This window comes from Gossypium hirsutum, chromosome A04, assembly GCF_007990345.1.
Source record: "Gossypium hirsutum isolate 1008001.06 chromosome A04, Gossypium_hirsutum_v2.1, whole genome shotgun sequence".
Taxonomy (NCBI): Eukaryota; Viridiplantae; Streptophyta; class Magnoliopsida; order Malvales; family Malvaceae; genus Gossypium; species Gossypium hirsutum.
Genome location: NC_053427.1, coordinates 6,034,954 through 6,049,463, shown reverse-complemented (window position 1 = coordinate 6,049,463; position 14,510 = coordinate 6,034,954). Strand labels below are relative to the sequence as shown.

At 32.2% G+C, this 14,510-nt stretch overlaps 2 protein-coding genes and 1 non-coding gene across 3 annotated transcripts; 1 reads left to right on the top strand and 2 right to left on the bottom strand.

Moving 5' to 3' along the window:
• Positions 1–649: 649 nt before the first annotated feature.
• On the bottom strand, positions 650–756 carry LOC121228574 (small nucleolar RNA R71). Its single transcript, XR_005926150.1, has one exon. It is a non-coding gene; the product is annotated as a small nucleolar RNA R71 (small nucleolar RNA).
• Positions 757–2,931: 2,175 nt separating this feature from the next.
• On the top strand, positions 2,932–8,272 carry LOC107948634 (probable E3 ubiquitin-protein ligase HERC3). Its single transcript, XM_016883258.2, has 6 exons — positions 2,932–3,903; positions 4,551–4,760; positions 5,778–5,888; positions 6,507–6,875; positions 6,961–7,068; positions 7,673–8,272. The coding sequence occupies exons 1-6, from the start codon at positions 3,562–3,564 to the stop codon at positions 8,012–8,014; spliced, it is 1,482 nt and encodes a 493-aa protein (XP_016738747.1). The 5' UTR covers positions 2,932–3,561; the 3' UTR covers positions 8,015–8,272.
• Positions 8,273–12,206: 3,934 nt separating this feature from the next.
• LOC121227888 (CBS domain-containing protein CBSX5) lies at positions 12,207–13,781 on the bottom strand. Its single transcript, XM_041110809.1, has 2 exons — positions 13,332–13,781; positions 12,207–13,244 (listed from the first exon to the last, which is right to left on the bottom strand). Exons 1-2 carry the CDS (start codon positions 13,649–13,651, stop codon positions 12,413–12,415), a joined length of 1,152 nt encoding a protein of 383 aa, XP_040966743.1. The 5' UTR covers positions 13,652–13,781; the 3' UTR covers positions 12,207–12,412.
• Between the last annotated feature and the right edge of the window lie 729 nt (positions 13,782–14,510).

Below are 14,510 nucleotides of genomic sequence, written 5' to 3'. Positions count from 1 at the left end.
CCGGGACTGTTTTAAAAGACATTATTTGTGAAATTGTTAATTTTACATTTTGGTCTATTTTTCTGTTCAAATTTAATTTATTTATTTTTTCTTTGATTATTTCAGGTGTTTATGAGTATTGATAGAAGTATCGACTTACTCCCTATAGATCCTGAAATTGAAAGGACTTTTTGACAAAAAAGAAGAAAAACAGCTTAAAGAAGGACCGAAGAGATGAACTTCGAAAACCACAACCAATGAAATGGATGCTCAAAATCTTACCCTTGTTGCTGATGATAAGGATAGAGCTCTAAGACAGTATGTCATACCATTATTTCATGAGCTTAATCTGGGTATTAGGAAACCCGAAATTAAGGCACAACGGTTCGAGCTGAAGCTAGTTATGTTCCAGATGTTTCAAATAGTGGGACAATTCAGTGGAATGCCTACTGAAGATCCTCACCTTCACTTCAGATTGTTTATGGAGGTGAGTGATTCCTTCAAGTTAGCCGGAGTACACGAAGATGCACTAAGATTAAAGCTATTCCCATATTCACTAAGGAACAAAGCTTGAGCCTGGTTGAACTCATTGCCACCAGATTCCATTACCATATGGCAATAGCTAGTAGAATGCTTCCTTATGAAATATTTCCCACCTAATAAGAATGCTAAGTTGTGGAATGAAATCACTACTTTCCGACAGATGGATGACAAGTCCTTGTATAAGGCGTGGGAAATATTTAAAGAATTGTTACGAAAATGCCCTCATCATCTCACACGAGGATGGTAGTAAACGCTTCTACCAATGTTGCTCTCCTTTCTAAGTCTTATAATGAGACTTATAAAATCATTGAGAGAATTGCCAACAACAATTACCAATGGCCAACTAATTGAGCAACTTCAAGACGAGTTGTAGGAGTACATAAAGTAAATGCCCTCACATCACTTGTAGCTCAAGTATTTTCGATATCCTCAATGCTTAAAAAATTTACCACTAATGGGTTTAACAATGTTGCAGCTCAGCCGCCTAATCAATTCGAGAATATAGCCTGTGCCTATTGTGGGGAAGGGCACTTGTTCGAAGACTTCTTATCAAACCCAAAATCTATTTATTTCATGGGTAGCCAGAACCAGAATTGAAGAATTGAATTGAAGAACTTAGATAATTGAACTTGAGGTTCATCAAACACAAGCCAATTTTTCAACAAGATTTCAAACAAAAGAACTTGGAGAATTGAAGCACTTCTTAAGGCTTGAGATAGAACAGACCAAGAAAGGCCTATTCCTAAGTCAACAAAACTATATACAAGATCTCGTAACAAAATACAAGGTGTAGAATTGGAAGTCGATTTCAACACCAACGGAGACGAATGCCAAACTTTCTGTAGTTGAAGGAAAATAGTTAAATTAACGCTACTGAATATAACCTTTGCAGTTGGAATAGTTAGTCACTTTATGCAGAAGCCAAAAAAACCTCATTTAGAAGTTGTTTATCGAATAATGAGGTATGCCAAAGGCACACTTGACTACGGCTTATATTATAGGAGCAAGACGTGTGAATTAGTATGACACAGTGATGCAGATTAAGCTGGAAATCATGATATATAACTATCAACCATTAATTAGGCTTTCAATTTGGGATTCATTACCATCTCTTAATGTGACAAGAGACAACCTAACTTTTTTTTTCTCTCTCCTGATCCTTCTCATTGTCTCTAGAAAAAAAATCAAACTTATCATCATCCATCATTATTTAAACTTATCCATTAATTAAAACAATAATATATGTATAAACCGACTTGCATTATGCCGACTTAGGGAAGGTATAAATAAAAAATAATTATATGAAACTGGGATACCATATTAGTTGTATCCCTTTCCAACAATTTAATGTCATTTTAACATTTTCATTCTAAATTTTAACATATCATGTTTTATTTGATTTTTTTTCAAGATAATAATAATGAAATTTAAGATGAAAATGCCGTAAACTTTTCATTATATATACGTGAATTAGAAACAATTAAATGAATTGATAGCTTTCTTAAAGCTTTGGTATTATTGCTTCTTTAAACATTCGATCTAATTTTATCTTCTATTCAATTTAATCCCTCATTTCTTTTGCATAAATTATTTTATATTTGCTCCCTCAATTACTTCAACCGTTAAAAACCACATTAGACAACCACAAACTTTCACTACAAACTATAAAACCAACATAAAAAAAATTAAAAACATTATAAATAATGGAATTGTGGTTTCCACGTCGCAAGTTTTGAGGATTCACGTGTCAATCAATCTTCGGACAAAATAGAAGGGTAGAACGACAGGTAGTGGAAATCCACGACCAAACACAAAAAACGGACCAAAGCTTCCGATTCGTAGATTTTGTGCTGTAAACCAGAAGACAAATACCTAGCTGCATCGCTTTTGACGTTAGTTAGCCAATCCTCATTCGACACGTCATCTAAAAGAAAAACTTTCTCATCCGTGTTGAGATGTTATTGACTCTCTTCACATGGTTATCTTAGGATTGATTCTATCAAACAAATTTGTAAACTTTAATAATTTAGAGTTAATGATGCCATCCCCTTATGTATCAAGTTAAGAAACAGGCTTACAACTACGTTTTGTCTAATTTAAGAACATAAAATCATTTTTATAATCTTCCCACCAATTATAAGCATTACATAAGAAAAATTATATAGAGACAAAACTCATATAAAGTATATAAGTTTCAACTTTTATTTAAATAATATTTTAAATCAACTCGATTTAAATAAATTTGATTTAAATTTGTGACCCAATTCGACTAAATCAAATTTATTTGAGTTGTTATTATTATTTTTAAAATTAGACTGAATTAACTAATCGAGTAAATTGAACCAAGAATCAATTGAAGTATTAATCCAAAATAAAAGATTAAATTCGAATAAATCGAGTTGATTGATTAAACCAAAAACCGATAATGCATGGTTGTTGGACTATAGATTCAATGCGGAAAACCTTGGTTGGCAGTATCTTTTCCTTCATGCCTTCTTTACATCTCCTTTTTCATTTTTAAATTTAATTATTTTACAAATAACGTACTTTTCAGCTCAATTTTCCACTTCCAATTTTTCGGTGGAAAAAGAAAAAGAAAAAGCAAGAAAGGAAAAATCCTTCTTTTGGTAGTGATCGATCTTCACTGATTTCCTTAACTTATTTTTTTCTTTAATTGTTTCTTTCTTCAATCCAATCTCAAACTTTTGAAATTCTGGTAATCCTCTGTTTTTTAAATCCATTTTCTGCAGATTAATTTAAAAAAAATTCTGAATTTCTCATTCTCTTGACAACGAAAATCAACGGTGATCTAGTGATCCGATCCATCCCATCTGATGATTAGTTTCCAATCAAAGCATCAATCGCAATTGAATTTCTCAATTCTCCTTCCTTCCGATGCTTTCTTTATAATTTGTTTTAATTGCTTAAGATTTCGCCTCAAAATTTGATAAATTTTCTTTTTCTCTTGTTTCTTTTTCTTAGAAATCGAAACCCTAAATCCGTTACATTTCCAGTTAAAAGAAAATCAAAAAATTTTCAATGGCTGATCGGAGTAGGCTATTTTCGATTGACGATCTGCCGTCGCATCTAATTTTGGAAATTTTAACGTCCGGTAAACGGTTAAGTGCCGTTGACCTAGTGTCGCTGGAGCTGACTTCGAGAACATTCGGAGGGTGTCACGGTGTTTATCCCACGAAATGCAGGTCGCTGGTTGATTTAGCCGCGTTTCAATTGTGCATGACGAATGGGATATATATAGGGATGAGTTGTAGTAGTCAAAGGGACATTTTTGAACGGTGTGATGGAAATTGGAAGCGACTTTTGAGGTTTTTGCAATCAGTAGAGCAATCGTCGGACATGGTCCAAACCTCTGCAGGCAATGTAACTATTTCTTTTTTTTTTTAAATATATTAATTTTGATCATTTTGCTTTTAGAATTAATAATTTTTTGTACTTTTGCCTGTTAACTTGAGAAATGGCTGAGAATTTAGTTGGGATTTAGTTTCTGTTTGGTTTCTTATGGTTTGCTCTTTTTGGTGTGTTCGGATATAATAGAAATACTAGTTCTGAAGGAAGTTAAAGTTACATTACAGTTTTTTGAATATTAAAATGCCTGGTTTTTAGTTTTTTATGGAGAATTATGATTTAAATGGTTAGCATAGATGGTTTAAAGCAATTTCCGGGGCAACATAAAGGAAATAGCAGAAAGTAAGTGATAGAAGCAACAATTGTACAAATGCTTAAATTACAACTTAAGTTGAAATTTGGCTGAACTCTACCTGCTTTCACTGTGGATTATTCAGTATTAATTTGGTTGCATTTTTGCTGGCTTTAGTAATTAGTTGTTTGATGGTTCCTTATCATTCATTTTTTTGCTACACAAAGAGGTTCGTTTCTTTTTTTTCATGTCGATACTTGATTGCATCTTTCAAATCTCTTATGTTTCTGTCTCCATCTCTTATATATCTTATATTGCCATTAAATGAGTTCTGGTTGCTCAACACTTATTATCAAGTTTGATCTACCAGATGCAGATAACAACTGGAAGGTATCACACATTGCTAATTAGGAATTCATCAGTGTACTCTTGTGGTTCCAGTTTGTGTGGTGTCCTTGGACATGGTCCTGAAACAACACAGTGTGTAGCATTTACGAGGATTAACTTCCCTTCTCTAGCTAATGTGATCCAGGTGTCAGCCTCTCAGAATCATGCTGCATTTGTTTTGCAGTCTGGAGAGGTTTGTTGCTCACCTTTATTCAGTTTGCCATGTTTTTCAGTTGGCCAATAGCATACACAGGGTACATTTCATAAACGAGCCACATATATTCTTTCCCTGGCAGCTGATGTCAGTTCTTTGTAATTGCATATGGATGTTAGTGCTTGATGTGGTTTTGAATGTTTGATCCAGCCACAACCTCTGAGAAAGTCAAATATTACATGACTGGAAATGATGATAACATAATATACTGTGAATTTGTGATAACGTCAAATATTCTTAACAGCTCTGTTTTTTATTGCTTAAGATGGGCACCTTTTAGTTTATTCATTGCTGGATAGATCAATTCCTAGTATCTTGATTCGGCTGGATTTGGTAATAAGTTTATGAAAATGTGAACCCTAAGGGAAGGGTTCATAGCGGTTGCAACCTCTGTGTGGTCTTCATATATTAAATTCAGGCAGAAGCAAGCTGAACCTAGCCTAGAAAGCAGAATGTATAAATTTACAAGTCTGGTTTGGTTATATTTAGCTCTTTTAGAGTATGATAGCCATCTATGAGCCTGCACTGATGGCTCTGATGCCTGATTAGTTGAGCAGGCCTTTGGTTGAACTTGGTTTGCTCTGGTGAAAAGCTTGAAATTGGCATACTTGAGCCAAACTCCAAAGCTTTGTTGAATGAGCTCAAGTGAGTTTTAATCTGTCTTGGCATGATGAATTCAGGTGAGTTTTAATCTGGCTCAGGTGAGTTCTAATCTGCTTGGCATGATGAACCAAGCTCATGTTACTTGAGTGTTATACAGAACTATAAACCTATTTTCTCATATTAGAGATGCCTCAGTTGATTATGCTTTACTGATCCATGCCTTTCAATGTATATAAAGTTCCATAGTTTTGGCTAATTTTATATGTTTTTCACCCACTTTACTTTGTGGTCACAATTTTGTGAATTCATGCTTATTGTTTCAACATTTAAGGATGTAGGTGATCAGTATACCAAGTGGTTTCCATATTCATAGTGGCACCAATACTTATGCAGGTTTTCACATGTGGAGACAATTCATCTTTTTGTTGTGGCCATAGAGATACAGGCCGCCCCATCTTTAGACCAAGGCTCATTGAAGCAATGAAGGGGATTCCTTGTAAACAGGTGTAGTGTATATCACCCTCATCGTATAGCGTAACATGTAAATAATAGTTTTGCTCGAGAGTTTTAGCAGCTTGTACTATGGGTTCTACAATAAGTGGTTCTTAAACTTCTTTCTATGTTAGTATTAGTATCTTATCAATATTGGTTGTATTTTGTTGTTGCTTCTATCATTGATGCTCTGTCATCTTCATTATCTTCCCGTGTCATTTTGAGGAGGAGATAGTAAAAGTTTTCACCATAATAGCCTTACGTTATTGCTACCATGCCGATGTTTGCTGTCATCATTATAACTATTGAGCTTCATACACTGATTATTTTCATGAATCCTGTCAAGTATGATGCTTAGATTTGCATTTTGTTTAGAAGAAGTCAGTATGTAGTACTTTGTTAAAATGCTGTTTATGTTTGTTGGTGATAAAGGTTTAAGCCATCAAAAACCATGTGTTTTGTGATAGATTAAGACTAAATTTAATGTTCAAGGTCAGAGCAGAGAGAGCTTTTGCAATAAAGCAAAAATTTAGTATAACCTAAAGAGTTGATTTTGAAGATTGACTGTTATTATTGTCATGGCAAGAATTTGGTAAGAAGTTGCCGCATCTTCTTTTATCATGGTTGCAGGTTGCTGCTGGACTGAATTTTACTGTGTTTCTTACAAGACAAGGGCTTGTTTATACATGTGGAACTAACACACATGGGCAGTTGGGTCATGGTGACACTCAAGACCGACCAACCCCCAAAACGGTTGAACTGCTTGAGAGAGTCGGCTCTGTAGTTCAGATTGCTGCTGGCCCAAGCTATGTTTTAACTGTAACTGACAATGGAGTAGTCTACTCATTTGGTTCTGGTTCTAATTTTTGCCTTGGCCATGGGGAGCAGCAAAATGAATTCCAGCCACGTGCAATCCAGACATTTAAGAGAAAGGGCGTTCATGTTCTTCGTGTCTCCGCTGGTGATGAGCATGTTGTGGCAGTTGATTCGAGTGGATATGTGAGTCTCTCCATTGGAGTTGAACTTTGTGGTTGTTTATTATGCTCTTTTTTTATGGTTTTACAATTTTCCATGCTTTTTGCAGGTTTATACCTGGGGAAAAGGTTACTGTGGTGAATTAGGCCATGGAGATGAGATCGATAAGACTCTTCCTGAACACTTGATTAGCCTTAAGGGACAGCTTGCTGTGCAGGTTAATTTTCTCCATCCTTATAACATTTTTATGCTTCATTTGGTAGGAGCATTTTTTTTCAACATGTATTAGTACATGAGTTAGCAATAAATTAATTTCACTTGGTAACTTTTAGCCACTCACATGACTTGTTTTCAGCAAAGGGAAGGAAAATCTTTTATTTTGAGAGGTCATTTTTTTTTAACTAGGGTTTACTCATCCTTCCAATTTCAAGCTTAAATTTGTACTGATAACCAAACGAGGCGTTAGAGTAATGTGTTTGAGTGAATCTGAATATACTGTTTAATTCTACTTGTGAAGATGACCCATATCAAACTCAAGCACACTGTTCTCTTCATGAGTTCAAGATATGTGCTGATAATATTTAATTGTGAGTGTATCGCAAAGCTTGCTGACATGCCTTGAAGCGTATTGAAGCTAACATGGATGCTTGTAACCTCCAGCCTTCAGTATGCATGCATTTCTATTCATGACTATATTTGTCACGAAAAGAATCCAGTTGATTTACCAATAGCTGTGGCCGGGGGTTAGTTAGTAGAGTGTTGGACTCTTAGATTTAGTAATAGCAGAAAAGAAGAATGATGATGGTTACCATTCGATGTAGGTTTGTGCAAGAAAGAGGAAAACATTTGTTCTGGTTGATGGTGGTGCTGTCTATGGCTTTGGGTGGATGGGATTTGGCAGCTTGGGTTTCCCAGACAGGGGCGTATCTGACAAAATTATGAGACCTAGACTCCTTGATTGCTTGAGAAATCACCGTGTTTCACAGGTTAGCACAGGTCTGTACCACACTGTGGTGGTAACTCATCGGGGGAGGATGTTCGGGTTTGGAGACAACGAACGAGCACAACTTGGTCATGACACACTGAGAGGTTGCCTTGAACCTACAGAGATTTTTATTCATGAAATGGAAGATGAAGCAACTCTTCTTTCAGAAAGCAGATGAAATGCAATGAATTGCGTCTGCTTTTATGGAGATCAGTGACGACCGTCTTGTGTTCCTACTTGAGAGGTGAAACACCGTTTATCCCTCATTAAAATTCTTGTAGAATTGTATGAATTTTTAACTCCGCATTCTGGATGCTGACTGTTATATTTTATAAAGTTTCATATGTAGGCCGTGATAGTTGCTTTTCCCCTGCTTCTATCCATGTTTGTTGTTAAGTTTTACTTATTCGAGTTCAGAAGATTGCTTTGTTCTTTATTTCCCAATTCTTCTCTTGCAATCTGCAAATAATCATAATTCTCTGGTATGAACTCAAGATTTATGGTGAATACAATTGTGAATCTTCCATGCATACTTAAATTGCTTCAGGTCTTATTTCTATATATGATTTTGAAAATTTAATCTCAATTTTGCTTGGAATATTGACTATATATATTCAGTCTTTTACTATGTCATGATTAAATTTTGGTTCTGTATGAAACAAAACAACCAAAAACAGGTTGTTTGATTCATGCATAGTCATTTTCATTTACCCTTGGGTTCTCATTTTGTGTACACATGCAAATTTGATATGATGGTACAATCATCCTAATATATTACAAAGTAAGGAGGAAAATAAAGAGAGTATACCTGTAGCTATCCTTTTCATATTCAGAATATTTTCTGCATGATAAAAAAAAAACCACCGGCTGCATTGATAAGACTAGGCTTTGCAAGACATGGAAATTGATTGGAGTATCAGTTTATAAAAAGGTAAAAAACTGGTTGATATACAAATTGGTATAGACTATTTAAATTGAATTTTATAATTTTATAATAATTTATTTAATTTGAATCAGAAGAACTAATTAAATTAAAAATTAATGATTTGAATAATTCATCCTTCAATCTAATTAAAAAAATTGTTGCTTTCTTCCCACCATTTCCCTTTCTTTCAGAGACAGATTGTAAAGAAAGAACGAAAGAAATATGTTGACCAACAGATATACGTATTAGTTGGAAGATGATTGTCATCATCTTTTATATCTTACAAAATCTGACAGTAAGATAACTTGCGTAAAAAAAGCTTGTTAGATTGATGAACCCTAGAGAAGTGTCAAATGGTAGCATATGATTTGTAGATTCAACCTCGAAATCACCATCTTTGAAACTGTTACTGATTAACTCATTAATTGCTTATCCGGTTTCTAAAGTGAGTGTCCACTGTGGGTGTATAATATATATACCATACTGCTCGTTGTTCCAGGTCATATGTTTGAACGAGGAACAGAAGATATATCTAAAATCTGAGAAGAAACACAGTTATATTCTGTCTTTAGATTGTGATAATTCAACTACTTCTTTAGGACCACCATAAAACGATGGTACTGTCATTCACATGCTATGTGAGTCTCGAGCTGGGACGGTCACGAGCCACCGATGTCTCCATCCGACGATGATACAAGACTGCTGTCCGTGGAAAGTAGATTAAGACATAATTCCACATCTTAAAACAGTGGAGATATTTGTTTCATCTTTCACCATTTTTAGCCTCATTTTAGTTGTCTCTTATTGTTTCTGCTGATCACCGACTGCTCCATAGGTGTTTATTTTACATATGCCAAAAAAAGAGATTTTTAAAATAGGAAATAAATAAATAAAACATTTTGCTTCTAAAATTAAAAAGCCCATAATGATAAATTTAGTTTTCTACTGTTACATTTTTTTTTATCAAATTGACTTTTATTTTATTTTAGTTAAATTTGACCATTAACCTTTCAAAAGGACTTAAATTACCTTTTTAAATGATTGATTAAAATATTAATTTTTTAACGATGTTGGTCTGGTGACTCGTATGACAATCCATGTGTATTTTATGTCGATATGACACTATTTGTTTTATATGACACGTCAACAAATAATTTAAAAATTATGAAAATATTAAAAAAATAAAACTAAATTATAAAAAGTTCATAAAAAATTAGCATGAGGTACACATAAATTATCATGTGGATAGCTATGTTTAAAAATTTAACATTTTAATTGGTATTTTCATTAAAAATTTAACGTTTTAGTCAGAATTTTTATTAAAAATGATAGTCAAATTCGACTCTTATTAAAAAGTTGTGAATCAAATTTAGCTCAAAAAAGTAAATGCAATAAAATATATTAAACATTAAGGATTTAATTTGTTATTATGCTAATTAAGAAACTTGACATTTAATGTACACATAATAATCATATATATATCCGATGATTATTTATATCATTATAAGATCTAAAGGCATGTTGCACTCTCAAAGGAAGAACATGATTTGAACTCTGGAGACGATATTATTAAAAGAAATAGTCACAAATTCTGAACATAAATCATGAAATAGATAAAAAGTATAAATAAAAAAAAATCTCATATGTAATGTATTTAAGTTAGTTGGTACAAATATTATGCTAGTTGGAATCAAATTGTGCTGACTTCTGGTTGGTACCAAGAATATTTTTCTATTGTAAGATCATTAAATAAAGAAAATATACTTTTTCAAGGATCGGGGATTTGGACCAAAATTTTTGTAAATTTATCCTTATTATTATTTAATAATAAAAAATTAAAATTTAATTACATAATATTTGTTTAAACCATTTTTATTTAAGAATTTGAAAAAAGATTAATTCAATTATAAAATTATCGATAATTTATTATTTTTATATAATAACAAATATTGTTTTAAGAGTTTTTTTATATTTTTAAAATCTAGAAAATATATAGAGATGATTAGTAATTTCTATTATCTCAAATTTACTATTTCATATCTTATAATCTAATTTAACTATTAATTCTTTTTCATTAATTTTTTCTTTAATAAAATGGGTTATAAGGTAAGATCAATTTTTTTAAAAAATTAGGCCATCACTTAATTTATAGACAAATTCTACAAGAAATCACATGTTAAAATTCCTAACTCAAACCTATTAAATATCAAAATTTCCCCTAGAAGGCTAGTAGGGTGTGAATTACCACAAGGCTAGTAGGAAACTTTTCGTCGTAAAGAAGTGTTATTGTGGATATCTTACTTTCCTCCAAGTATAATATATATATATTAAAAATAATATCCAATTTATCAGTTTTATATATTATCGATGAATAATAATATATATTAAATTTTATGTGATAGTTTGATGGTTAAAAATATTCATCGATTTAGATGTGTTTTAAGTTTGAGCCAAGTTATTGATATTAGTTGTTTTAGTTTTACTTTATTATTGTAATTAATCAAAATAATAATATTTTATCATTAAATAAAATAAAAAATTAATTAAATTTTCAATTAAATTTTAATAATTTTTTAATTTAAAATTAGAAAATTTGAATTTAGAATTAAAGAGTTTAAGATCACCTTTCACTTTTTTTTTTTGAACAAATGTCATTGTCAAACCCCACAATGAATGGGAAGAGCATTCACACGTCTCATTTGTTTGAAGCTTAATCTGAATCCATGCCAACCCCCCATACTGCAAGCTCAAAAGCTGCTTCTTAAAGGCCAATTTTTGTATATATATATTCACTTTCCTTTATACAAAATTGCTGGCAACATCATGAACTGTCATCATGAACAACTTCAATATTACTATTCCACTTCAAGTCTTTAAAATGATTCCAAACTGGATAAAAACAACTCCAGTTGTGCTCACATGTTGATTTCAAAGTTTAAAGTGAATGTAAATGTTGGTATTCATTAATTATTGTTGTAATAATCACGAAATTAAATAAAAGGGTAAGAGTTTTTTTATTTAATTAATAGTCGAGAATTCAATTTATTTATGGCTAGCATTTAAAGGTTGGTGGGGTTAGTTCCACTTTCTTAATATTTTTTATTTTCGTACTTATGATTAAAGTCTATAATTTTTTTTAATAATATGATTTTTAAAATTTGTATCTGTATTTTATTTTTAAAAATTTAATGTGATTTATAAATGCACTCAAATCTTGAGTAATATACTTGAGATTTTAAATTCCTACAACTACCATTCAAACACACATGGGGAAGAATCTTTTAACCAGAATCATGAAAGAAAAGGCTGAATCCTTTTGCATTTTGCTTTTTGTTGTTTGATATAATCTTAAAAAAGAAAGAGAAAAGATGAGATAAGCTCACAAATATATTATATATATAAAAGATAAAAAGGGACTTAAAATCATACTATCAGAAATGAAATATACCAAACTCCAAATCATCTCAATTCTCACATGACAGTAACAAACAAAACAAAAAAAATTCCAGTATTCCCACAAATATTTTTTATTTTTTTATTCTTCCTCTACCAGCCTCAACTGAGTTCTCTCAGCATTGTTAGCATCGACAGAGATGATCAGCCAAAAATTATTAAGAAAACAAAAAAAACTTTCTCATCTCATTTTCCTTTTCAGGCCATGGTTTCAAAACTTTCCCGGACAACTTTTAACATATCAGAAAAAGTAACAATCCCAACCAAGCTACAATCTTCTTCTATAACCCAAACATAATTCACCCTATGAGCAATAGCTTGAATCATCACAGCAACAAGTGAACTCTTTGGATGACAAACAATTGCCTCTGATCTCCTTACCATCCTGGCTGAATAACTCATTGATCTACTTATCCTTCCAGGCCTTGAAAATGGTGAAACTTGAACCGCCATTGAAGATGATGAATATTCCTCATCTGATGAAGATGATGATGAAAACCCACCACAAGACATTGAAACTGTGAAATGTTGAAGCATCCCATTCATGTTTTTCTCTTTTAACTTTGCTGAAACAACCTTGACAAGCTCTTCTGGTAGACCTCCACAGTCAATGTAAGCCATTAAGTCCATAGATGACAAGGTCTTGAGTGCTGCAGCTACTGTCTCATCACAACAGGCTAAAGTGAAAGGTGAAATCTCACCTATTAGGATCCTCTCACTGTCAACAACAGCCACTGAGGTTTGTTCCACCAAAGCTCTAGAGATAGCTCCAATGGCAGCTGAGGCAGGTGAGTGATACTCAATGGTGAGGGTATTGGGGCTGATTATGTTAAGTGTGTCAATGGAGAAAGAAGAGATTGGTGAAAAAAGACCAATGAAGCTTAATAAGAATCTGATAATATCTTCTTGTGTTAACCAACAAAATGGCTTTTGTTGCTGTTTTGATCTCTTGTTGTTGAACACCCTGGTTTTGATTGGTACCACAAGGTTTTGTGCTCCTTCAAGTATAAGATCAATTGCTTCTAACAAGCTGAAAATTATGAAAATTGATAAAACAAAACTTAGATAAAACTTTGAAGAAAAAAAAGCTAGAAATCATGTGTGTATATAAATATACCTGCAAGATGGTTCCACATGGATAATAAGACCAGGGATCTTAGGTAAAAGTACAGAAACTGGTTGTTTCAAAGCAATAGAAGGTGATACGAAATTTTCATCTTTGCAAAGATAACAAATCACATCCACAATGCAAACTTTGCCTACACATCTACTACAGCACTCATCATCATCACAATTCCAGATACTAACAAAGTTGTCATCAGAGGTTTTCAAGACCTCAAGAGCTTCAGCAATGGTGGATGTGATGGAAAGTGACCTTAGTGCTGGCTTCCCAAGACACAGGTCAGACAACTCATGTGACAATAGACTTACTGCCATGCAAAAAGGAAAAGTACGGAAATTTTGAGTAACTTAAAGTGGGGTATAAAGGGTTGCTTCTTCTTTCTTTCTTTTGCTGGTTTTTGAGAGAAAGATGATGAAACTGGAGATTGTGTAGGAGATTATATATAAGAGAGGTGATTTGTAAAATGAAGGGGCAAGGGGGAAGGGGAAGGGCAAAAGAGAAAATGTGGGTCCAAGTTATTTTGTTTTATAATTTTAAAGTAAATAAACAAGAAATTATTCATGTTACAGTTGCCATAGGTAAAAGTATTGTGTAGGTAGTATATTAGAAATTAGATTATATTATGTTTTATTTATTAAAAAATATATATTAATTTATATACATTATATTAAAGAGTAGATTGATATTTTTATCAAAAAATCTATTTATTTCTATTGTTAGAAATTAATTTCTGTACGTCAACATAAGATGTACGTATCATATATAAAATAATCACTATTTAATTATTTTAATTACCTTAATTTTTATTAAAAATGATCAATTTATTCTTTAATCTAATATACTCTTTTTTAACTAAATAAAATAAAATTTTTACTTGTTTTTAGGTCATCTTCAAATGTGTAAATTTACATTTTATGGTACAGGTTAGGTTTACATTATGGTAATTGTCATTTCCTTCTGGACATCATTACGTTCTTACAATGGAAGCTTTTTATATTTATGTTTCATCAGTTTTGTATTTCATATATTTTGATATTAATTTTAAAAATTAAAGATAAATATTAAAATTATATATAAATTCTGATTTAATATATAATTTGATAAATAAATTTTAATTTGAAGCAATTATACATATGAAACTTTAATTGTGGTTCAAATGTATACGTGAAACTC

What these genes read in the sequence shown, in the direction of transcription:
- LOC107948634 (XM_016883258.2), top strand. Translation starts at nt 3,562, where the DNA reads ATGGCTGATCGGAGTAGGCTATTTTCGATTGACGATCTGCCGTCGCAT. An exon ending in TTGTTTTGCAGTCTGGAGAG is followed by an intron (nt 4,761 to 5,777) that starts GTTTGTTGCTCA and finishes ATACTTATGCAG; the next exon opens with GTTTTCACATGTGGAGACAA. An exon ending in CAGTTGATTCGAGTGGATAT is followed by an intron (nt 6,876 to 6,960) that starts GTGAGTCTCTCC and finishes TGCTTTTTGCAG; the next exon opens with GTTTATACCTGGGGAAAAGG.
- LOC121227888 (XM_041110809.1), bottom strand. Translation starts at nt 13,651, where the DNA reads ATGGCAGTAAGTCTATTGTCACATGAGTTGTCTGACCTGTGTCTTGGG. An exon ending in CATGTGGAACCATCTTGCAG is followed by an intron (nt 13,245 to 13,331) that starts GTATATTTATAT and finishes CATAATTTTCAG; the next exon opens with CTTGTTAGAAGCAATTGATC.